This window comes from Scardinius erythrophthalmus, assembly GCF_964197995.2.
Source record: "Scardinius erythrophthalmus genome assembly, chromosome: 15".
Lineage (NCBI taxonomy): Eukaryota > Metazoa > Chordata > Actinopteri > Cypriniformes > Leuciscidae > Scardinius > Scardinius erythrophthalmus.
Window position 1 is genome coordinate 34,708,495 of NC_138235.1, and position 25,392 is coordinate 34,733,886.

General features: G+C 37.2%; 1 protein-coding gene across 2 annotated transcripts; it reads left to right on the forward strand.

Moving 5' to 3' along the window:
* Positions 1-361: 361 nt before the first annotated feature.
* Positions 362-25,367, forward strand: gpsm2l (G protein signaling modulator 2, like). 2 transcript variants are annotated; one of them, XM_081387254.1, is made up of 14 exons: positions 362-631; positions 12,787-13,008; positions 13,101-13,236; positions 16,885-17,024; positions 17,227-17,350; positions 17,654-17,769; positions 17,907-18,062; positions 18,134-18,242; positions 19,178-19,316; positions 19,975-20,051; positions 20,818-21,021; positions 21,795-21,954; positions 23,024-23,232; positions 24,473-25,316. In XM_081387254.1, exons 2-14 carry the CDS (start codon positions 12,788-12,790, stop codon positions 24,623-24,625), a joined length of 1,944 nt encoding a protein of 647 aa, XP_081243380.1. In that variant the 5' UTR covers positions 362-631; position 12,787; the 3' UTR covers positions 24,626-25,316. The 2 variants fall into 2 exon arrangements, with proteins under 2 accessions (XP_081243380.1, XP_081243379.1); XM_081387253.1 differs by having other exon boundaries at positions 366-631; positions 23,006-23,232; positions 24,473-25,367.
* Positions 25,368-25,392: the final 25 nt, after the last annotated feature.

The window sequence follows — 25,392 nt, forward strand, 5'->3', positions numbered from 1 at the left end:
TGATGACAGAATTTTCATTTTTGGGTGAACTATCTCTTTAACAACATATTAGTCTCCTAATAATATCAATTGGTGATGTTAATTACTACCTGTATTACATTTTCCTCACTATGTTTAACAACAGTCCTTAAAGTTTTAGTCTAAAACAAAGTCCGTACAAACGCTTTGTGAATGGGTTCGACCAAAACATTCAAAAGAATCGGCTCAGCGTTAGCTTGTTAATAATATTAAATAACAATGCCAATTATTAGTAATAAGTTCACAATATTAGGCTCCAGAGATTTTCTATTTGCGATTTGTGAATCGATTGGCGACTCGATTCGCCTGAATCATTCAAAAGAGTCTGTTTAAAAGAACAATTCGTTGCGCGAGGAGGGTTACTTCAGCGCTGAAGCATTTTGATGGCGAGGCGTGGCGTTTACAAACTCCTGTGTAATGATTGGCGTGCCAAAGCAAAAGACGCTTTCCTTTTTTCCGAAAAAAAATTAGGAAAGGAAAGTATCTTGAGAAAACATGGCGGAGTAAGAGAAAGAAACTTTTTCGATGCCTCTTGAAAAAGGGATAAACTTTTCCACCACGGAACATGTAGCGCGATTACACTCTTTAAAGTACAGATCTCAAAGTGTCTGAGGTAGGAGTTTGATTTGTTTTCTCTTTCGGATTTAACGTTAGTTTAGTTTAGTTGTGCTTTAACAGCTTCTCCATTGAGCTTTTTCTTCGTAATGTGTTGCATATTAAGTACTTCCTTGACTTGTCTTTCTTGACCAATGTCTTGAATCTATTTATTGCTACTTCTATGACGGTTTTGTACAAAAACACCGAACTACTAGTCAAAATGATCTTTACAGTTTATCTCCAAGGCACGTCAATATGTTTCTGACCATGACAGCATATGAGTAAATGATGACCAAGACCGGTTCTGTCAAAACATAGTATTCATTCCTCCACTAATACGTTATATTTAAATAAAAATGGGTGAAAAAGTTAAATAAAATGAAAAATAGCATGAAAACAAAAGGGCTGCTTTGTAACATTATTAAGCACATTTTCCTAAATTCTCATAAAAATATTATTGCCATTATTATAATCTCTGAAAAATAGTGATATATTATTTAAATTGTACTGTGTTTATATTGATATTGGTCTATTATTAAATAATTCATATAAAAATGTTTATATGAAAAAGTGTATTAAAGGTTTAGTTCACACAGAAATTTAAATTCTTTCATACTCAACCTCATTTCGTTCCAAACCCGTAAGACTTTCGTTCATCTTTGGAACACAAATGAAGATCTTTGACGCTTCAAAAATAAAAAGAGAACGTAAAACTAATCCATATGAATTGAGTGGTTTTGTCCAAATTGTCATATAAAAAGACAGGATCGCTTTATATGATGAACAGATTGAATTTAGGCTTATTCACATAAACATTCACCAACTCGCACATCAGCTGTGGTAAATGGAAGCTCAAGCATGTTCGCTTGACGTACGAGAACCAATGAGGTTCATTCTCGTGTTACGCAGCACGTTTGAGCTTCGGCAAGAACCAATGAGGTTCATTCTCGTGTTACGCATCACGTTTGGGCTTCGGCAAGAACCACTGAAGTTCATTCTCGTGTTACGCAGCACGTTTGAGCTTTGGCAAGAACCAATGAGGTTCATTCTCGTGTTACGCAGGACGTTTGAGCTTCGGCAAGAACCAATGAGGTTCATTCTCCTGTTACGCAGGACGTTTGAGCTTCAGCAAGAACCAATAAGGTTCATTCTCGTGTTACGCAGCACGTTTGGGCTTCGGCAAGAACCACTGAAGTTCATTCTCGTGTTACGCAGGACGTTTGAGCTTCGGCAAGAACCAATGAGGTTCATTCTCCTGTTACGCAGGACGTTTGAGCTTCGGCAAGAACCAATGAGGTTCATTCTCATGTTACGCAGGACGTTTGAGCTTCGGCAAGAACCAATGAGGTTCATTCTCATGTTACGCAGGACGTTTGAGCTTCGGCAAGAACCAATGAGGTTCATTCTCCTGTTACGCAGGACGTTTGAGCTTCGGCAAGAACCAATGAGGTTCATTCTCATGTTACGCAGCACGTTTGAGCATCAGCAAGAACCAATGAGGTTCGTTCTTGTGTGACTGTCACGCAATGAGGTTCATTCTCGTGATTGTCGTCAGTTAGACTCATCATTAACAATAACGAGAATTACAAGTAAGAAATGCAAAAGTAAAACACGTGTTTGCATTAAAAAGACAAATATGCCGGTTGCTAATTCTCATTAAAATATGTAGATAAAAAAATGTAATTGCACAATAATAGGTGTCATTTTCTTTATGCAAAATATAATATTTTCTTTTAATTTCGGGGTGAAATATGACCGTGAGACTCATTGTAAGCAGTTCCCCAAAGTTCCCTCCCGTTGGATTAAATGAGAAACACCTGGACAGGCTCCGGCTGACAGAACGGACACAGCAGCTCTTGTGTCTGCACAGGCTGCGCTGCGGTTTATGAATCTTTTAATGAATCACAGCTGTTTACAGGCTGTACCTTGTGTTTTGTTCTATTGAAAAGACTGACTAATCTGGCCTATTACTGCTCACAAAGCTGCTGTCGCCATTATAGGGCAGTTGAATGAGTGGCTCAATGTTTTTGGAACTGTTGGCATAAATAAAACTTGAACTGAAATGATGGTGCAGACCAGTGTGTGAGTGGTTGAATATTCCTGGCATGAAAACACACTGGCAAGGATGAAATGTCAAACAAAAAGGAAAATGCATACAGTGTGTCTTAATCGCACGCTTGAGTAAACTTGCAGTTGGACATGGCCTGAGGTTTTGCTGGACCAACTGGCTCATGCCTTTAGGAAAGGAGCCACAAAACCACTATGTTTGGCCGTAATCAAATACACTTTTTTTTTTTGCTCTAGATGAAGGTCACAGCCCTTTCCTGAGTATCCAGATTGTCAGTTTAGCCAGTTCTGAAAATGAACAATGCTTTCAGTTTTCTAATCAATACAAGGAATTCCTGAAGTACAAACAAATATGATTTCTGACGCATTTTCCCACTGCCTGGACGATTTTTGTTCAATTCAAAAATGAAAATGTTGTCTCACCCTATTGTTTTTTCCAAACCCAAGACTTTCTTATGTGCACTGTTATTTTAGTATCATTTGTATTAGGTTTTTATTTTTTTTATTTTTTATCTCTATTTAGGTTTAATTTATCTTTATTTCAGTAACTAACTTATTTAAAGTTAGTTGGCAAGGGAGCATTTCTAATTTAAGTTTATGTTTTTCGTCTAATATTTTTATTTTATGTTATTTTATGTTTTTAATAGTTTTAGTTTTAGTTTTAAACCGTGACAGCTTTTGTGGAATGCAAAAGGAGATATTTTAAAGATGACAATCTCCAAAATGACGTTAAAGGTCATGCACATCAAGCTCAAGTCCTCTGAAGTCATATGATAACTTTGTGCAAGGAATTAAAGTTGCTATTTTCTAACATATCATCCCCTTTCACAATAGCTCTCAAATCTCATTTTCATAAATGTTTATATTCAAACATTGCATAAAGAAGCATCAGGCCATGCAGGTTTGATATAAAATATGCCAAATGACATTGATTCTTGGGCTTTTCTTCATGCACACAACAAAGACTTTTTTTATGGTGCTTTATTGTCAGTTTTGTAGCTTGACCGGTTCTGGCCACTGTAATCTTTTTTTCAAAACATCTTCTTTTGTGTTTCTTGGAAGAAATCTTGTCACATGGGTGGGTTTGGATCAGTGTGAGGGTGAATAAGCGATGTCTGATGTGTCACCATTCCTTCAAATGAAATCATTCAAGATTATTGATGGTGAAGGGATTCTTAAAGGGACAGTTCACCCAAAAATAAAAATTCTGTCATAATTTACTCACTTTCAAGTTGTTCAAAACCTATGAATTTCTTTCTTCTGCTGAACACAAAAGAATATATTCTGAAAAAATTTGGGACATTGCATAAAAAAAAGATGCTCACATTCTAATAAAAAAAATGCATGTGCTCAATTGAGGTGGATGATTTTTTTTTATCCGATAATAAGACATGCGCATAAACTACGATGGAAATTCATTTGCCGAATAAATCCCTTGATGCGCAAAAAACAACAAAAACAAAAACACTTTGCCTCAACAGAAGATATGATTGGATAACTGGACTAACCAGTTGGTTTGATCATTCTGAAATGCCAAAGTCAGTCATTTAAAATGATTTGTTTTTATTGCCTCCCAGAACTGTTTTCACACGACTGCATTCCCAAACACAAGATACTGTAACAGTAATGCGTTTCATCTGTGAGGTGCAAGTCAAGTTGTAATGTACGAAAAAAAAAAAGCCACAGTGGCTTGTGATTACAGCAACTTCCATTTTTACTATAGATATTTTGTGCCAATTTCCAAGGAAGTGGTGATTTTGTTGCTTTATTCGCAAATGCTTTGAGATATTCCAATTTTGCGCAAAAGTTAAATTCGCAACTTTGAATGGACGCATAGCTACTGTAATACAACAACATCAACTTTTCATCCTGGAAAAAGTGTCTTTTGATGATCGGATGGTTGCTCACGAGGAAGTCACTTCCTCATGTTCAGCCTTCCACATGAGATGTTATTGAGTTTGTAGGGTGGAAGCGTGTTGTCATTAATCAGTCAATGACTGTTTTCTTAGTGAAATCATTAGCTGCTTACACCTCAGTGTGTGTATGTGTGTGTGGGAGAGAGAGAGGATCATATGTCTTAGACTCTTTCTTTAGTGTGTCGCTCGCCAGTCAGATGGTCCATGGTTCAGACACGGTGAAAACATGGACATCTTCGCTCCATCTTTATGTTTGCTGTTGTAGTTTTGTTTTAAACTTGGACTTTTACTATGAATCTAAATGGATGGGATCACAAAAGATGAGGATCAAGCGTTTCACGTCCGTTCCAGGTAGGACAAAAGACTTGTCTTGCCTTACGATACACAAAACTACAGCACATTTTTTGATGTGCCTTCATTCTCTATTAACATATCATGTTTTTGCCGATTATGGAGTGTTTTACGCAACATATCTTGCTGTAAATACCAAAAGACCTGTCTATCTTTCCATTGACGTGCACTTGTTTTTCCATCAGATAAATGGGGTTTGAAATGTAATACAGTGCTGCGGGTTGAGGCGAGTAAAAATGGGCTCAGGTTGGTCGAGAGATCTCTTGTGTGTGCATTTTTAATAGCCGTGTTTAATAATTAAAATGGAGGGTCATCACTTGTTGGCACTGTTTTGTCTCGGTTGCTATCGTACATCCTGAAATACTGCAGGACCATCTCACACTGAAGCTGAAAGATGAGTCAAGGGCCTAAGTTTTATTTCAGGGAGTGTTTTTTCCACACAGGGTTGAAACATTTTCAGGAAATAATTGGTGAGAATGGGAATGGGATCGAATTCGGCTCAGCATCTTTTGGAGTACATGTGCAAACCACTAGGTCATGGCTCCAACAAGGTCCTGAAGTAGGGATAAATGTTGGCAAGTCTGCGATTTTCCTGCGGAATTGGGCTACTTTTACACTGTTGCCGTAGTTTTTTTATATTTTTTTTGTTTAACCCCTCCCCACAAAATGCCATTTTGACACCCCAGTAGACTAATTTTACCGGGCAACCCACAATCACAAGTTCTTTGTTCTCGTTTTCTATCACATGTATACATGTTGTGGGGGTGGGGTGGAGGGGCATTTGTAACCAATGTAATCTTTTCATCTCTTCTCAACCACTTCCCCCAATATGATAAAATTCTATGGGATTGGGCTGGTTTTGTTACGCAAACTTGGCAACCCTGTTTGGGTTGGGATGTTTCCCTCAATCATGTAAATGTTGTCATTTCGTCACAAGTTTTGGCGTACCTTCACATCATTCCAAACCTATACAATTTTCTTTCTTTTGTAGAACAAAAAAAGGAGATGTTTAAAAGGATGTTCACGCTACTCCTTTCCATAGAATGAAATGGAAACATATCAGGTGTTGTCGAGCTCCAGAAAGGGCAAAAAGCTCCAGCATGACAGAAGTCCATTGTATTCATGTAGGCTATTCCAATCCATCTTCTAAACCCATATGGTGACTTTTCTAATATTTCGTGGTGAAAATGTTGCTATTCAATGAGTAGCCTATATTTTCCACCATTATATTTCCCTAATAAGCTTTCAGATATTTTTCTCCATTCTGCACATTTGAACTGCCATGTTGAGTTCAGTCATAATCTGTTTTTTTGTTTTGTTGTAACAACTGAATGAAACAAATGAAAAGAGACATGTTGCTAAACTTTCTCCTTTTGAGTTTCACAGAACTCACGTAAAGATATGAGGGTGAATAGCCTAATTAATGACTGTATTTTAATTTTCGAGTGAACTGTCCCTTGAATGTCAGAGTTTTAGAAATGAACAGAAATAATGAGCAACATATGCCTGGTGTTTCAGTAAGAATCAGTGAAATTCATTACATCATGAGAAGTACGAGTTGATATATGGTGCGAATTAGTCATTTGCATCGGTCAGTGGAGAAATCGCGTCAGCCGCTCGGCCTGCGTCCCACCTCGCTGAGGATAAAGAAATTAGAGCATGTGAAGGCCGCAAGCCTTCCGCTGAGGACACTCTGGGCAAAGCGTGGGATTTAATTTGGTCTAATGGATTTTCCCTGCATGGCCTTGGTTACCTGACTGTTCCTCTGGCTGGAGTCGATTCATTCTTCACAACATCTCGCTCTACTTCAGCAGAAGATTAATTGATTCGGGAGGTTTTCTTGGGTTGCTTTGTTCCTTGACTCAGTTCTAAAGCTGTCATGCTTTCTCTTGCTAACTCTTATTAATAATGGCAAGAGTGGCTATACATATTCTAAAGAGAATTGGGCACTTTCCAGTACAAAAGATGCTTTTTACATACTGGTTTGAGCCAAACATGTGACTAGATGCCAAAGACTAGTTATTTCTCAGGTCCCACGGTCAATTTACTTTAAGTTCATGTATTTTTGGCTGGTTTTATGTTCTGAATTGTAATTCTGAACACTGATCACTCTCTGTTGCACAAATGTTGCAGAACTTGCCATGTCAAGCATAGCTATTACAATTGCTCATACTCAAGATTAAGGATTAGAACAAACCTCTAACCATAAGAATTAAGCTTTAACAAAGTAAAAAAAAAAAAAGGTTCCAAAAGTTTTTTTTTTTTTTTTTTTTTTGCAGCAATACCATGGAAGGACTAATTTTTGTTCCTTAAAGAACCACAGAGAATGAACCTTTATGTTTAGGAATGTAGAATAACCATTTTTGGTTCCATAAAGAACCTTCCATTGAACAGTTCTTAAAGGAACATTCCACTTTTTTTGGAAATAGGCTTATTTTCCAACTCCCCTAGAGTTAAACAGTTGAGTTTTACCATTTTCAAATCGATTCAGCCGATATCCGGGTCTGGTGGTAGCACTTTTAGCATAGCTTAGCATAGATCATTGAATCTGATTAGACCGTTAGCATCTCTCTCAAAAAAATTACCAAAGAGTTTCGATTTTTTTTATTTAAAACTTGACTCTTCTGTAGTTACATCGTGTACTAAGACCGACGGAAAATGAAAAGTTGCGATTTTCTAGGCCAATATGGCTAGGAACTAATATCACGTAATATCATTGCGCCTGCTGCACCCATGGTACGGCAGCAAAGTTCCTTGATTATTACGCAGGAATGAAAGTATAGTTCCTAGCCATGTCGGCCTAGAAAATCGCAACTTTTCATTTTCCGCCGGTCTTACGATGTAACTGCAGAAGAGTCAAGTTTTAAATAGGAAAAATTTCGAAACTCTTTGGTCATTTTATTTGAGAGAGATGCTAATGGTCTAATTAGATTCAATGATCTATGCTAAGCTATGCTAAAAGTGCTACCGTCAGACCCAGATATCGGCTGAATGGATTCAAAAATGGTAAAATGGTTCAATTAAAATGAACTCTGTAGCGATTGCTCTGTTAGTGCGGTTCATTAGAATAAGTGTGAACGCTGCCATCCGAACCCTGGTGCGCACCAAACAAGATGCGTCTCGGTCCACTTCCAAACGAACTCTAGTGCGGTTCGACTGAAACAACAATCGAAACAAACCAAAAACAGACATGTCACAAGATGCAACCCTAAAAAGGACAGAATTGCTCAAGCACACCAGTTTTTTCTCATCATAGTCGCGAAGTTGTACAGGCATCAGAACCATGTCTCCTCGCAGTTTTGGATGTTCGACGAATTCCGTCGCAAAAATGACAGTGTGATCGCTAAGCAAATCAGGAATAAATGTGTCATTTTCTTTTTTGGTCCGGACCAAAAACCAAAGCCCCTTTCACGGCAAATTGCCGGGAAATTGCTAGAGCGCCTTCTGTGTGAACGTAAACACGACCCGGGATTGATGCCGGCATCGATGCCTGGTTGGGGACCTAGTAACATTGCCGTGTTCAGTCCCAGAAAGCACGCTGTGTGAACAAAAGCCGTCATCAATGCCGTGTCGTAATCCCATGCCGGGATCATTCGCCAGCTGTGAAACGGTACGTAATGCGCTAGTTTATGATTGAATCAGAGAAAAAAATGCACAAGCGTGGTTTCTCGAGAGAGAAATCGCAGCTCATAAGCAAACTTAAGACGCTGCTGAGACATTACATGTCACATCGATGTCACGTGTCTTTACGGGATTTTTACGGCTTGTGTGTGAACGCACTCTCTGATTCCGGAAAATCACTGGCAGTGTGAATGAACCAAAATCAAACGAACCCGGGTCACTTTATCCGTGTATTTTCCGGAATCTCTGTGTGAAAGGGGCTCGAGAACTGAACTGCAAGTGTGAACACCTGGTCATTTTTTTAAATGGATGTTAAAAGGCTTGTTCGACTTCATGCAGCTCTGCGCTGACCGATCGGTGGCTGACTTGAAGCAGTGCATGCCGGTTCGAAATTTTGTCCGACTTGATACAGCGCCGACGCCACGTGACTGTGACGTATGCCATCAAAGTACCGCGAGAGCGATTCGAGAGTAGCCGGAGTACTCAGCCAGCGCAGCTTCTCAAGAGCGGCTGCACTGGGCTGATGACGACACAGCTGTTCTACAATTGGCCGGATTCACAGCATGACAACGATCACGTGTGTTTCGTGTTTATTCCAACATCTTTAGTTCCTCTAAAGCTCACAAATCAGTTTTTATAACAGTAAACACTCTTTTCATGTAGTTGCGATGTTATATTGTGTCGTTTATCAAATTAAAACTAATTAAAAAACCTTGACTCCACTTCATTGATAATAGCTTATGTTGAACTTTATTCTTATTCAAACAGACGCTGTATGAAACAGTACATAAAGCATTGAATGAAAATGTCTCTGAAACATCTGTGTATTATTTGGCATATATTGCATTTATTTCACTTCAGCTGTGGTAAAGTATGCAAACACCACGTGAGCAGTCACTACGGGAATCAGAAAGTGTCCGACCTCACGTCTCCGTTTGCAGCTCCTCCCCGCCTGCACGCGGCTACTCTCGCAGATCGGTTACATCCAGCCGCAGCCGATGTCGAACACACCTAAAGGTTCTTCATGGAACTGTAAAGAACCTTTAAAAAAAAACAAAAAAAAAATTGATTCTGCATAGTTTTTTCCCCCCGACCCACCCCACTGGAATAACTGGTTTAGGAGCTAAGCACATTAGAGTTACTCTGTTTCGCCCTTTATGCGTGATAATCCCCATGTGTCGTCTCACTGATAATTGGAATTGACGCTTCCCTTCGGGTGTCCGTAGATGACTTGGGCATGTCGTACAGTTGCATCTGTTATCGGAAGGCTTACCGCTGACCCTTCATGTGTGCGAGACCCAGCGTAACCTGTCACTGCATGCCAACAACAAACCATTTTAGATGCTAAAGCCTCGTCTGGTTATGCTCAGGCTTGTTACCAGGGGTAGAGGGTTGGGAAAGGTCTCACAGAGGGGGTTATCCTGGAATTTGGTGTCTTTTGGAAGAGGTAAATCAGTTTGTGATGTGTCTGAGAGGGTTGAAGCTGTGGGGCTCATGCTTCGCCCCATGGAGAATTAAACGTGTCTATAACATTGGAGGAGGAAAAATCATCAAAAAGATGGAGATGTTTGGACGGTGCACTGCATTTTATAAAAAGAGAAAGGATAAAAGGTGGGGTGAGTTTTTCTGTACACAGTTGTCATGTGTGGTTGCCAGGGCATTGCTGTGTGGTTGCTAAGGGGTTGTTAGGTTGTTGCTATGGTGTTCTCGGTGGTTACAAGGTGCTTACTGTCTTGAAAGATTTGCATTTCAAATAAACACTACTCTTTTGAATTTTCTATTAGAATACTGAAAAAAAGCATTTTGGTTTCCACAAAAATATGAAGCAACAACCTTTCAACAGTGATAATAATCAGAAATGTTTCTTGAGCAGCAAATCATCATATTAGAATGATTTTTGAAGGATCATGTGACACTGAAGACAGGAGTAATGATGCTGAAAATTCAGCTTTGATCACAGGAATACATCACATTTTACAATATATATATATATAAAAAACTGAAAACTGTTATTTTAAATTGAAATAATATTTCACGATAATACAATTTTTACTGCAAGTTTGATCAAATAAATGCAGCCTTGGTGAGAATAAGAGACTTACAGACCCCAAACTTGTTAATGGTATCTTATGTATTTAAAGTTAAATAGTTTTCCGTTGTTTTTGATGACATGGTAATGAATTTTTTCCTCAGTATTGACAGTGTTATGTTGTGAAGCATCTAGATAATTTCTTACTTTTGTTAATTCTTCAAATATTGCTGTATTTTAAACATCAGATATGTTGTGATTGACTGATTTCGTCTCTCCACTCAGCGCTTTCACGTTTGGTGAGGACTAAAAGTATATGTTTGTCAGACAAAAACATAACATACTCATGGACGCACACTCTGAAAGAACAAACAGAAGTCCTTGTATGCAAATACAACATGTGTTTATATTTTTCATACATTCTGTGATACTTTAGAAGATTTACAGGCATTCAGATCAGTGTTCTGCTTGATTCTTGGAAGCTGAGGTTATTAGTCATTCTTTGACACCATTTTAACTCCTAATATGGGAGTCATTCATATTTGTATTGCATGTCAGCTGACAAGACGTTCTCAAGAACATGTGTAGGCGCAGACCTAATGATGTTGATATTGTAGTAATTATTTCTAGATTTTTCTACAATTTCTGGGGAATGCTATTGATTGCCACATATGATAAACCTTTAGTGTGTATAAAATAATGAGAAGTGCATTTACACTAAAAGAATTACGTTTTAGTTGCATAACATTGGTTAATGGAAACACCATCATTTCACAATAGTTTACATTTAGAAAATATCTCAAAAGGTTTGCGCAAAGCTGTAATGGAGTCTAGTCTATTGTTCCTCAAATGTAAAGCCTCTGCAGTTAAATATGCTTAAACACAAATACTGGACTGATCGTTAGGTTTAAAAACCTTTAGTTGCTCTTTTCTTTTAATAGTCTTGTCAAAATGCATATCAAACTGAAATATTTTACTCCCTTTACTTTGCCTCTATCTTTATGCGCATCAATAGACATTTAGTTATACACCAATAAAATATGTATCTATGTATTTTATTTAATTTTTTACATCTTTATATATTTATTAGTGCTGTCAAAGCAATGAATTGCTGTCAAATCAATTAAAAAAGTGTGTGTGTGTGTCTATAAATGTATTAATTACGATTTTTTGATTTGACCGCACTGATATTTATTTACCTATTTATTTATTTATATATTTATTACCAAAAGGTATTTTTTGGTCTCTGATCTCATAAATAATGCTCTCTACGGCTGCGTCCAAAATGACATACTCTCGTGAGTAGGTGCTTATTTTGAATGAGTTTGTACGTTGTGAGTGCTAAAAAGTGCGTTCTATATAGTATAAATGTGTGTAGTATGAATGTAATCTGGACTAGGGCTGGGTATTGACACAAATTTCACAATTCGATTAAATTTCGATTCACAAGCTTGCAATTCGATTCGATTCAATATTGATTATTTTGGATATCAGGTACAATACATGGCAAATTTTCAAAGAAAACAAATCTCTTAACTAATGCTGTAAACTATGGGAGTCAGTATAGTTTACAGCATTAGTGCCTACTTGGCTTCATTAGCCTACTATTATTGAAGGTAAAAATTAACTGATTTGTATACAAACACTTAAATTACACTTTTATTTATTTTTATAATAATAAAGTTATATGAAATATAAACATTTAAATGGTGGCTGTCATAAAAACTTGCCAGATTTATTCAAACATGCATTAAATATGAAAGAAATATGAAATTATAATGAATATGTAATATGGTGCATATATTTAGCAAAATGCTCCTCTCTAGAGTTAATTTTTCTAACTGACTAACGAGTTTATGGTCACTGGATATGTTTTTTCTGAGGAAAATGTGACGTTACATGTCATTGTTTACAAGCTGTTTTACTGACGTCTTTCCATGGTTGAAACACTGATTGAGTGATTCCATGTGACATGATACGGATTTTGATAAATTGAAATCGATATTTTTTACCCAGCCCTAATCTGGACGTACTACATCCACCATGTTCTCATTATTATGTTACCCACCAGCGTGAGTTGCGTCATAATCCCATAAATCACATACACTCAGGAATCACTGAACACTTCCGCGTAAACCCATTTTTTCCTACTCATGCTCTTGCTCACCTCTCTGTTGCCCCCTGCAGGATGGAGGCCTCGTGTCTGGAACTGGCTCTGGAAGGTGAGCGTCTGTGTAAAGTGGGAGATTACCGTGCGGGCGTCTCCTTTTTTGAGTCGGCCATCCAGGTGGGCACAGAAGACCTGCATATTTTGAGCGCCATCTACAGTCAGCTGGGCAACGCATACTTCCACCTGCACGACTACATCAAGGCGCTGGAATACCATCGGCATGACCTGACGCTCACTAGGTCTGAATCTGGAATGTTATGTCATTGTTTTAAAGCCGGTAGGATTATATCCTTATCTAAAATAATACGTTTTGTTATTATGGCTCCTCTAGAACGATTGGAGATCAGCTGGGAGAAGCTAAAGCCAGTGGGAACCTTGGAAACACGTTGAAAGTTTTGGGACGCTATGACGAAGCAGCAGTTTGTTGCCAAAGACACCTGGATATTTCCAGGATGCTCCATGATATGGTGAGGTGTTAAATGCAGGGTTTGTACAAGGTTCTTGAAGTACTTGAACTTGACTTTTTGAAATTTAAGTCCTGGAAAACCCTTGAAAACAGCCATATTTGTGAAAAGGTACTGTTTTAATGTTTTCACGCAAAATTAACGCTGCAGCCCGTTTGATATAGACATAGAGCCATTTCGCATGGCTATGAGTGTAATATTGCTTATATAAATATCCAAGTCAGGGAACTACACTAACCTTTTCCACTGGTGGCACTTGCGCTACTAACTTTTTCAGTTACTGGCGCAAAACATGATTTGGTCGCACAAATTATTTATAGTAAGCCGCTCTGCATAATAATGAACAATAATGAAACTGTATTGCATACAGATGTGCTTTTTATTTTACTTGCCTACTTTTAAACCACATGCCTTCTTGTTTTTGTTTTCTTTAACATTGGTTGGGATAAATTTTCTCCTAAATGGATTTCAACATGCTATGGTTGGCACAGGGCAGACTCCTGAACTCTTAAGTAGTGATGCACCGATGTGAAATTTGTGGTCGATAACGATAATAACCAATATTAATATTGCTGTTATGGCATAAAACAGTAAAAAAACAAACAAAAACAAAAAAAACAGGAACATTGTGTACAATTAAGATAGGCTACTTAATTTATTATTCCAATGGCAAAAATATTGTATCATGATTTTTTTTCAGGAAAATCACGCTTTCACGATTTTATCACGATTCTTTATGTTGGTTTTACTATTTTGCGACTGAGCATTACAGCCAAAACGTATGTCCATATTTTAAAAACAAAGCCTTGGGTAACAAAACATATATATAAAAAAATGGCAGACGAAGATAACAAATATTTGTCATTATTTTCTTTGTTATTAAATATTAAGATCAAAGATGCACATTACACATACACAACTTAATACACAAATTAAATAAACAGTGTTTTATGTTTTCAGCTTCAGTATTTAACAGTAGCATTGAAGAAAGTAATTAAATTAACAAATATGAAAATAAAACAAAATAGACTTCACTGTATAAATTATACATTGATACTTATTAAAGCTACTTCAGTCAAGAGCAGTGTGTGATTTTCTCTTTGCATTTTGTTGTTTTATTAACATTAAAGGAATAGTTCTCCTAAAAATTCAAATTGTCATAATTTACTCTCTGAAGTTGTTTTAAACTCGAATGAGTTTCTTTCTTCTGTTGAAAATAAAAGTTATTTGGAAGAATGTGGGTAACCAAACAGTTGATGTACCCCAGTGACTTCCATAGTATATTTTTCTCCTTTGGAAGTCAATGGGGACCAGCTACTGGATAGCCACATTCTTCAAAATATTAATATTAGAAAAATATTAGAAAATATTAGAAGGAAATTAATACAGGTTTGGAACAACATTAGAGTGCGTAAATTATTTTTGGGTGAACTATCCCTTTAAGGACAAGCGGCAGCGTGTTTACTATTGCTACTGTCTCTTTAAGAGTTGCGCGCGACGCGTCTATACACGTATTTGACAAGCAGATTTACTCAATTTTCTCAAGTTTGCTTTCACTTTAGACATAACCGACTTTGTTTATCTAAACCTTGTGTGTATTTAACAGTATAAGCACAATAAGACTCGAAAGATAACTAGTATCCAGGCGCTGGTAGACAGGCTTTTAGTGCATGTGAGCTTCACATGTACGCGCTGAGGAAGGAACGCACACGTTAGAACACGTTAAAATATAAAACGTTAAATATCCGTGTTTGTGTGTGTGAGAGAGAGAGAGAGAGAGAGAGAGAGAGAGAGAGAGAGAGAGAGAGAGAGCCGCTCGCGCAGCACTGATACAATGGTAGGCTACGTTTTAATCTAAGTAACGGTCGCGGGGCTGAAGTTAACTTGATGTTTTGAATGCTCGAGGCAGAGCACGTTATAAAACGTATTCTTAAAATACACATTTCAGTTTTAATAAATGCTCATAGTAAATCATAGCATATTGCCTAAAACATAGGTACAAAAATAATCAGTGATACATTTGCGACCCATTAAAAATTAGGGTCGCAATGGCATTTCAAAAGGTCGCATATGCGACCATTTTGGTCGCAGTGTAGTTCCCTGCAAGTATATGATACAGCTTTCATTCTTCAGGTCAATCATATATTCATGAGGAGAAAATCAGTTTGAATAAGATCATCATTTGTCATAATATCGTTTAAATGGTTCAAGTTACCACAGTCATTGCATGTGCTGCACATTATTTGTTCCATTTTGTTTTATTAGTTTATTTTTTTATTTATTTTTTTATTTTTTTAGAATTTGAAAGATATTAAATATATTGTTTGATAAGTGATTGTAGTCCTTGAAAACCAAAAAAGTAATGCTTGAAAAGTCCTGGAGTTTCATTTTACAGTATCTACAACCCCTGTAAATGAAACTAAAGGCTTTTTAATGAAATAGGTTAAGCCAAAATGAAGTTTCTGTCATCATTTATACTCTCTTTCTATCTTTCAAAACCTATGAGGTTTCATTCTTCTGTCGAAACACATAAAATAAGATAGATAAGAATTTACACGAATCAATGCCGTTCTGTACTGATGTCAAACCTGGCATGTCAAGGCACAATGTACTTCTGTGCGATGTGTATGTGTGAATAAGATGTCACAGCCTCGGTGGAAGCTGTCATATGGCATCATCAGACTGGGAATATCACATATTGAATAGGATTGATTGTTTTTAAGGCACTTCTTGTCCTTTTTTGGAGCTTGAAGCTCCTGGTCGTCATACGCTTGCAGAACCAAAGAAAACGTTCGGCTAAAAACAAGCCTAACTGTTTGGGACACAAATGATGGCGAGAAGATAAAATAAAAAAAGCTATTTAAATGTGATTATTGACTGATAATATTTATTTCTTGATGTAAGCAAGTAAATAAATACATAAGAGTATTTATTTATTTATTGAAAAAATAAAACTGACTATATAAAATAAAGTTTTATTAATTTAATTGCTACAATAAACATAAAACTGTCTGTTTAAATAAATACACGTATAAACAGTAATACTTTTGAAATTGTCTTTCATTCATTTTTTTATTAACTTTCCTATAAACATATTATAATATTGTCATCTTTATTAGATTTTATCATCAACCAATCTTCCAATATCTTCCACGCCAATAAAAAGTTTAAATGGTCTATAAATGAAATAAAAATAAATTGACTGATATTTATCTAGGGTTGCAAAAAATAAATACAAGCACACAAAACATTCATAAATAAAACAGAATTTATTTATTTGTATTGAAGAAATAGAAATAACTAACTGATCAGCTATAATAAGTTGTCATAAGACCATAAGCTTTTTCAGAGTGTCTTGATTATATATTGTTGTCAACCAAACTTTTTAAGATTACTGTGATATGCTTTGCCCATATCTCCCATGTCTAAGTGTGAGTAAATGATGGCAGGATATTTCTATTCCTTTAAATTCCACTTGAATGGCCAAGTTTGCCTCAGATGTTTTTTGAAGTCACATTTGTCCTGTTATCCAAAGACACGGCTTGATCTATTTTAGCAGACCATAAACATAATTTAAGTGCAAGCTGTCGATCTGTTTTAGGTGTGTAATCAGTGCTGGTTGTGTGTGTTATCTGGACGTGGTTTTGTTAGGTGGGGCAGGCTCGAGCGCTGTATAATTATGGGAATGTGTACCACGCCAAGGGGAAGAACATATGTTGGAGCGGTATGGACCCTGGAGAATTTCCCGAGGAGGCACGCATCGCTCTAAAGAAAGCAACCGAGTACTATGAGTGAGCGAGCCAACATTTGTTTTTTTCATTCTTTTGAACTGGCAAAAACTAGAGTGTAGACGTCACACACGTGCTAAAAGACAAAATATTTCTGAAAGAGATTTGTTTGGCCTCGAGGGCAGTAATGTTTTCCAAAAGCATGCTAAACTTTCATTGTTTTATCTCCCCTACTGTATCTTCTACCGTTTGCCTCGGTTTGAAGAGCGAATCTGGCCATCGTGAAGGAGTTGGGGGACAGAGCGGCACAGGGCAGGACTTACGGCAACCTTGGCAACTCGCACTATTTGCTCGGAAACTTCCAGGATGCTGTTCTTGCCCACGAGCAGGTATTTCACACTGAGAGTTTCTTAAATAAGCTGGTAGTTTTAAATCTAAATGTACTTGTGGTTTCTATTCAAATGCACAAACTGAATGTGTAATAAAAGTAATGGAAACAATGGATTAGTGTACAGAAAGTTATTATAATAATATTTATATAACACTGTACTTGTTGTAATGATAATTAACTACATCACTACATATACAACAATAATAATAAAGAACTTGTAGTCTGTACATCTACAGTGCAGACAATACGTATGTGCATGTTTCATGATGTAAATATGAATAATGCTGTCTTCTTTTTACAGCGTCTGCTCATTGCGAAGGAGTTTGGAGACAGAGCCGCAGAGCGGAGAGCATATTGCAACCTTGGAAATGCGTACATATTCCTTGGGCAGTTTGAAGTTGCAGCTGAGCATTACAAGTCAGTTTCCCAGTATATGAAATTCATTTGATTCAGCTCTACAGGAGACAATAGTGTCGTTATTCAGCTCAATTCGTTGCACGCTTTGTTCTTGTGAAGTCAAATCAGTAATGATGATGATGATGTCTATCCCGCAGGCGGACACTGCAGTTGGCGCGGCAGCTGAAGGACAGGGCTGTGGAAGCTCAGGCCTGTTACAGTCTGGGAAACACCTACACGCTTCTGCAGGACTACGAGAGAGCCATAGACTATCACCTCAAACATCTCATCATAGCTCAGGACCTCAAGGACAGGTAGGCTGTTGGTGACGCTTCTCGTCTGTGCTGCTGTTTGTGAGGTCTGATCCTCCTGTCACTGTGTGTAGGATTGGAGAAGGGAGGGCGTGCTGGAGTTTAGGGAACGCACACACCGCACTGGGAAACCACGAGCAGGCCATGAGCTTTGCTGACAAACATCTGGAGATCTCAAAAGAGGTGTGTGTTGTGTGTGTTGTGTGTGTGTGTGTGTGTGTGTGTGTGTGTGTGTGTGTGTGTGTGTGTGTGCACTTGGCTCAGTGAGATAACACTAACAGACTTCCTGCCTGCACAGGAAAAACCATGGGTGAATCTCAATGAAAAGAAAGATTTTATTTATTTTTTGTACAAAAATTAAAAGCTTACCATACTACACTAGTCAACATTTGAAGTGGATCAAAACCTTTCATCAAAGTTATACATGAATTTTGAACAATGAACTTATTTGATCCACTTCAAATGTTGACTACTGTATTATATATGATGGCCGAGAGAGCTCAACGTGCTGCAAATGAAGAACACGCATGCAAATAGAAGAAACACTAGCAAATTAAACAAAGCATCTTGTGCTGCAAATATTTGAAACACAACCAAATACAGAAGCCCGCTGCAAATATGAGTAGACATTTAATAATAAGCATGTCCCAACCAGGTTCGTCACTTGTTTGGCTCCCCTTGAAACGTTTCCATGCCATTTGCAGAGAGTTTCTGTATTTGGTTGCTTTGTGAGTATTATTTCAGTTAATGTTTATTTTATTTCAAGTAATGACTTTTTTTTTTTAATGGTTTTAGTTTTAGTAAATGAAAATAACTCTGATCATGACGTTATTTTTATGCCAATTACAACATAGCACCACCACCCATTTATGTACGGTAATTAGAATTGGTGAAAATTCAGAAAAGAAGAAGACAGATTCTTCTGCTTAATTGTCATAAAAACAACGTGAGTGCAAAGCAAAATAAAATGTCTTCTTTCTTTCTTTTGATTTTGGGGTGTAATGTGACTTCATGAGATTCTGCTCCAGTGTGCTTGTTGATGATTGAACTGAGCGTGTGTTTTCTGGACTTGCACTTCCAGTAATGTTTTTTCCTTCCTGTATGTGTGCGCTCCTCAGATTGGAGACCGCAGTGGGGAGCTGACGGCTAGGATGAACGTATCCGATCTGCAGTTAGTTTTGGGTCTGAAGCAAAACAATACAAACACTAACAGCTCTGCCTTCATCGAGAGTCCGTCCGGTGACAGCAGTCCGCCTGGTAACAGCACACACTACTTTCCTCAAACATGAAAACCAAGCATCCTATAAAATACACAGTTGTTTTTTTAAATCCATTTTTATGATACATACATGTGAGATTAAAACAAAAAAAATTAAATAGTTGGATAAGCACATCAAAGTAAAGCACAAAAATGTACAAACCACAAAACAATTAAAAAAATGTATGTTTGTTCTGAGAATTAAAAATCACTTTGAATATTGAATATTATCAAATAACAAAAAAAAATCTGATTAAAAGAATTGCATTAAAATGTTAAAATGTTTTTAATTTCATTCCCTAAACATGTAAACACACTTTTTTTTTTTTTTGGTGTTAGGAGTTTGGTGATAGTGCCATCTACTGGTTAAAAGTTGTACATTTTGGTTAAATATGTACTTGTAAAAAATAAATCGCTTGAATATTATCCTTAAATTTTTTGAAGCATGCTTAATTTTTTTTGGTAAAATCATTTTTATTAACCATTAAAACATTTTAAGAATTTAAAATTACTTTGTCCAACTCTATTATGCTTGGTAGCAACAATATTAGAAAATATTAGTAATATTGTGAAGCTGTCGTCAGGGTGTGTGTACTTGTAGCACAGCTGATCTACAGAATGAGATCTACTCTCATATCCTTCTTTCTGCTTGTGTAGATGGAAGATCCAAAGGGAGCCGGAGACACAGCATGGAGAACATGGAGCTCATGAAACTGACCTCTGACAAAAATATGGTGAGACATTAAACACATTCAAATGATCACATACGAAATAATCGACGACTAGACATTTAGTGAGATTAACAAAACATTTTTTTAAATTTAAGAAATACCTTAAGTATATTTAGCTTTACAGAAAAGGAAAAATATAAAGAAGAAATCAAGCCAAAAATCCAAATAATTTCTCATTAATTGCTCATTACAAAATAATTCATATTACTTAACGTTTTTTTTTTTTTTTGGTGATAATACTAATTACTGTTATACAATTATTTAATTTAAATCACCATCAATTATAGATTGTACAACATGCACTTTTATGAAGTAAAAACACTTTAAATTCAACATTTATTTTCTTATTGAACAATTCTGAATTTATTGTGAACGATTCATCAGTGTTTGTTATTCCACTGAAATCGCTAATCAAAAGTTAATTAATAACTTGCTGTTCCTCTGAAATTACTCCATTTTTGCTGATGTGACATTAGGCCATGCATGCAATTTTTTCCCCATTTAAATTATAATTTGGGAAAATCCATATTGTCAGATGGGTTTTGTCTTGCATTAAATCAACTGAATGACCAAAGTGCTTTTGATTCACTAATTTGATCCATTCTTTGTGTGAATTTGCCTTGTAAGTGAATCCTTACAAGAGACTAGGACTTGCATGCATCGCATATACATTTTCTTACTTACATTTCAAGGTGTTCATGTTTTGCATATCAAATAATTTGCATAACAAAAAGTGTGCTTATAAAGTCTTTATGCCTCATCTACCCAGGGGCAGGCCTGTGAGGAGACTACAACCCCTCAGCAAACCAAATCACCAACCAAAACATCCATAGCCAAGACATCTTCTAAACTTTTCTTCATTAATCGCTTCAGGAGCAAAAAGCACAGGTTGAATGGTTCAAACTCCAGTCCACCAGCTGAGAACCACAGCAGCAGCAGCAGCAGCCCAACTTCAGCCCCTCTGGACACACAGGTGCTTAAAACACCCCTTTTAAAGGAACACGCCGACTTTTTGTGACTTTAGCTTATTCACCGTATCCCCCAGAGTTAGATAAGTCCATACATACCCTTTTCATCTCCGTGCGTGCCGTAACTCTGTCTGACGCACCCACCACTAGCCTAGCTTAGCACAAAGACTGGAGGTAAATGGCTCCAGCTAGCATACTGCTCCCAATAAGTGACAAAATAACGCCAACATTTTCCTATTTACATGTTGTGATTTGAATAGTCACAGCGTGTACAAATAACAAGGTCACATGAGACACAGCCATCTTCTAACCGTACACATACTGGGAACTATATTCTCAGAAGGCGAAGCACTGCTACTTGGGCGGAGTGATTTACTCCAACTCTGAGCGAACTCTCTGCTCCTCACCACAGGGCTTCTCAGGTGCTGCGAGCAAATCACTCCGCAGAAGTAGCAGTGCTTCGCCTTCTGAGAATATAGTTCCCACATGAATACAATTTTTTTTTTTTTTTAAATGATGCTGTGCATGGGTATATCATTTATAATAAATATGGCAATATTCCATTTAAAATACACATTGCCATTTATGATTTCATGGTGACTTTAATTAGCAGTGTTGGGTCTCAAAAAACACAATCAATTTTATAATTTAGATTTTAAAGAGTGCATGCAAAGTAATAAACTGGCTTTTTGAGTTTTTAAGTTGCCGTTTGAAATGATAAATTCTACAAATAAATTGAAATATTTATTGTTTTTATTGTAACTGGGCTTCTCCACAGTACGCTCCAGACACTCTGGGTGACGACGGCTTTTTTGACCTTCTGACCCGCTTCCAGGGCAGCCGTATGGATGATCAAAGGTGCTCATTAGAGGACGGCATTAGCCGTGTTCCCGCCCCTTCCTTTCCCCACGAAACCCCGTCCGTAGCCTTGAGGAAACGTGAGTCCACCCTTCCTCCCTCGCTGTGCTGACCTGTGCTAACTATACTTCAACTATATGAATGTGCAGTAAAATCACTTATGGTGCATTCACACTGAAAGCAATTTAATTTACATTTAGTCATTTAGCAGACGCTTTTGTCCAAAGCGACTTACAAATTAGGACTAAATTAAGCAAGTCATCAAGCTCAAAATACAAAGTTAAGGCATTGCTCAGAGTAGCATTAGCCAGATAAGGGAGGATCAATTGGCAGGTTTTGCTGCAATTTAATGCAGCAAAACCTAAAGAAAGTAATTCATTTTTAAGTGGGAGTGATTTGGAATGGCATGATGTACAGAAACAATGTGAGCACAAAACTTGATGTAAAACTTTATGCTAACTAATTGCAGCCAATCGGAAGATACTTGATGTTTAATGAAGATGTTGCTTGTCACTTTTGCTCATCATTCCTGATTAGGACATGGTGTTAACCTTTAGAAATATATCAAGATATCATAATTAAAAAGTGTAAAATAATTTTTTTTAAGTATTCATAAAAATATATACACCATTCAAAAGTTTGTGGTAAGTTTAATGTTTTTGAAAGAAGTTTCTTCTGCTCACCAAGGCTGCATTTATTTGATAAAAAATACAGTAAAAACAGTAATATTGTGAAATATTATTACAATTTTAAAAAACTGTTTTCTATTTACATATATTTTAAAATGTAATTTATTCCTGTGATCAAAGCTGAATCTTCAGCATCATTACTCCAGTCTTCAGTGTCACATGATCCTTCAGAAATCACTCTAATATGATGATTTGCTGCTCAAGGAATCTTGTTGTAGAAACTGTGATGCATTGATGATGAATGTAAAGTTCAAAAGAACATCATTTATTTGAAATAGAAATTTGTTGTAACATAAGTGTTTTAAATGTCACTTTTGATCAATTTAATGTGTCCTTGCTGAATAAAATAATTAATTTCTTTTAACTTTTGTAGTGCACTATAAGAAAAGTATTTATACAGCAGTATTTAACTGAACTACACTGAACTGTTTATAACCTTCAGCTATTTCCGTGTCCGAAGCGGAGGCCTCTGGACAGCCTGGCCATTTCCTAGATCTGCTGGCCAGCTCACAGAGCCGTCGCCTGGACGAGCAGCGGGTCAGTGTCAGCAATCTCCCGGGTCTCCGGCTGGAACAGCGCCACAGCCAGGACGTTCTCAGCAAACTCATGGCCACGGCCGATAACAAAGAACCAGATGAAGACTTCTTTGACATGCTGATTAAGAGCCAGGTAAATGATGTTTATTATTAGGCTGCTTTCCTGTAGCTCAAACAGTAGACCCAAGGTCATGGGTTCAATTCCCAGGGAAGGCAAGAACTGATAAGAATGTAAATGTGTACCTTGAAATGCAATGTAAGTCGCTGTGGATAAAAGCGTCTGCCAAATGCATAAATGTAAATTAAAGAGGCCGTATTATGTCTTTTTACAAGTCTTGATTGTGTTTTTGGGCTCTACTAGAATAGATTTTCATGCTTGAATGTTAAAAAAACCCTCATATTCTCCATTGTTGCAGCTCTTCTCTTCCAGTCCGTCAGTAACGCTCTGTTTAGTTCCTGGCTGTTCCGCCCCTTATTCCCTCATTCACTCTTCCCTACATTACTCCACTAATATAGTTCAGTTGAGGGAGTGAATGAGAACAAGTGAGTGAATTCAGACACTGAGTGCGCCGGAAGTTCTGCAGCTTTTGCATAGTTTGTGCTGTTTAATAATTATTAAAAACTTGGCTAACTGGCAGCTCCAGTAGTAATAAAAAGATTTATCTTGAACACTGTCATGGAAACTATGTGTAATCCTTAATTAAACAATTTAATAATCAATTAAAAAGGAATTAATACCTGTATGATATTACGCTGTAGCCACATTGGACCAGTGGTTTGGGTCACAGTGCATTATGGGTATTCTGCAACCGTTAAGTTTACATTGGTTGTACACTTGTTATTGTGGTGCATTGTGGGATTGAATGAGTGCACTATGGTTTTGGACACCTCTACAAATGGCCATCCCCTCAAATAGTGCCCTATCTAAGTATACAGCCCCAGTCTGTCAGTAACACTCTGTTTAGTCTCTATGAAGCCCCTCCTTCTGGAAAGCGCACTGTGCTCTGATTGGTCGGCTGGATCACTGTGTTCTGATTGGTCAAGCGCTTCAAGCGTGTACAGGAAATGTCCCGCCCCTTACCATAACATACTACTAACTAACTCAACCAGGCCCCGCCCCTTTATTTTGAAATTATTTAAATGAGGAATAGTGTGACGTGTTCATTCCTGGAAGTAAACTCAAGATTACAATGGAGGCGTTTCAGGGAGTTCAGAAACAGTGACGCTGATATAGAGAATTACTCCCGCTGAAGTGACATTGTGCCTTTTTCATGCTCAAACAGCAACATTACACACTAAAGAAAGCTGAAAATGTAAAAAAGCATAATAGATCCTCTTTAAATATTACATTTCACTGTTTTTGACTTGCACAGGGATCCAGACTGGATGATCAGAGGTGTGCTGCTCCTCCTCCCCCCACCAGAGGCCCTACGGTCCCAGACGACGACTTCTTCAGCCTCATCCTTCGCTCACAGGCCAAACGAATAGATGAGCAGCGCGTCATATTACCATCAGACCAATCCTGACTGACCTGCGCCCTCCCCGAAGTCTTACTCATGAATCAATGCCTTGTTGAAAATCAGACCATGATGTTTTCCCTCCTTGCTTAACATGAAGATTTTTGCTTGAGGAGATAAACAAAGTTTTGTTAATCTTTCTACAAACGCGACCTGAACTGGATTCAGACGTGTTTGTGCAGAATAGATGCTTATTCAGAATCAGACCAAGACCGCAGTCTCGTTCTCAGGGATTCAGTACAATGCACTGAATGCATTTCATTCACCTGGATAACTGGATGGACTTAATCAGCTGTTACTGGACCGTAGATTCAGATTTCAGACAATTTTATATATACAGTATGTATATTTTAACACTAAACTTAGCATCAGTTCTGTTCTGTTTTTGATTATTTGACTTGAATTGTGTTTTATATTATCTTTTAATACCAGCGAACTATCAATGTTTTTGAGGTTTTAGAAACCAGTGATGACAAGCAGTCTGCAAAAGTCTGGATTTATGTGAATATAAAATTATTTGTTCTGGAAAGGATATAAGTCAAGAATGTATCACTCTTTTGACAAATGACAAGAGGAATAAAGCCTCATCACAAACGGACACAGTTTAGTTTGCTGGGAATATTTTATTTGATGCTGAAGCTACACAGGACAGAGTAACCATCACCATGAAACAATTATTTGAGTTTTCAAAAGAACGAGGAAAAACCAAACAATCAAAAAATTAAAAGGAAAAATAAACTCGATTATGATCAATGATTATTCAGTATAACATTTGT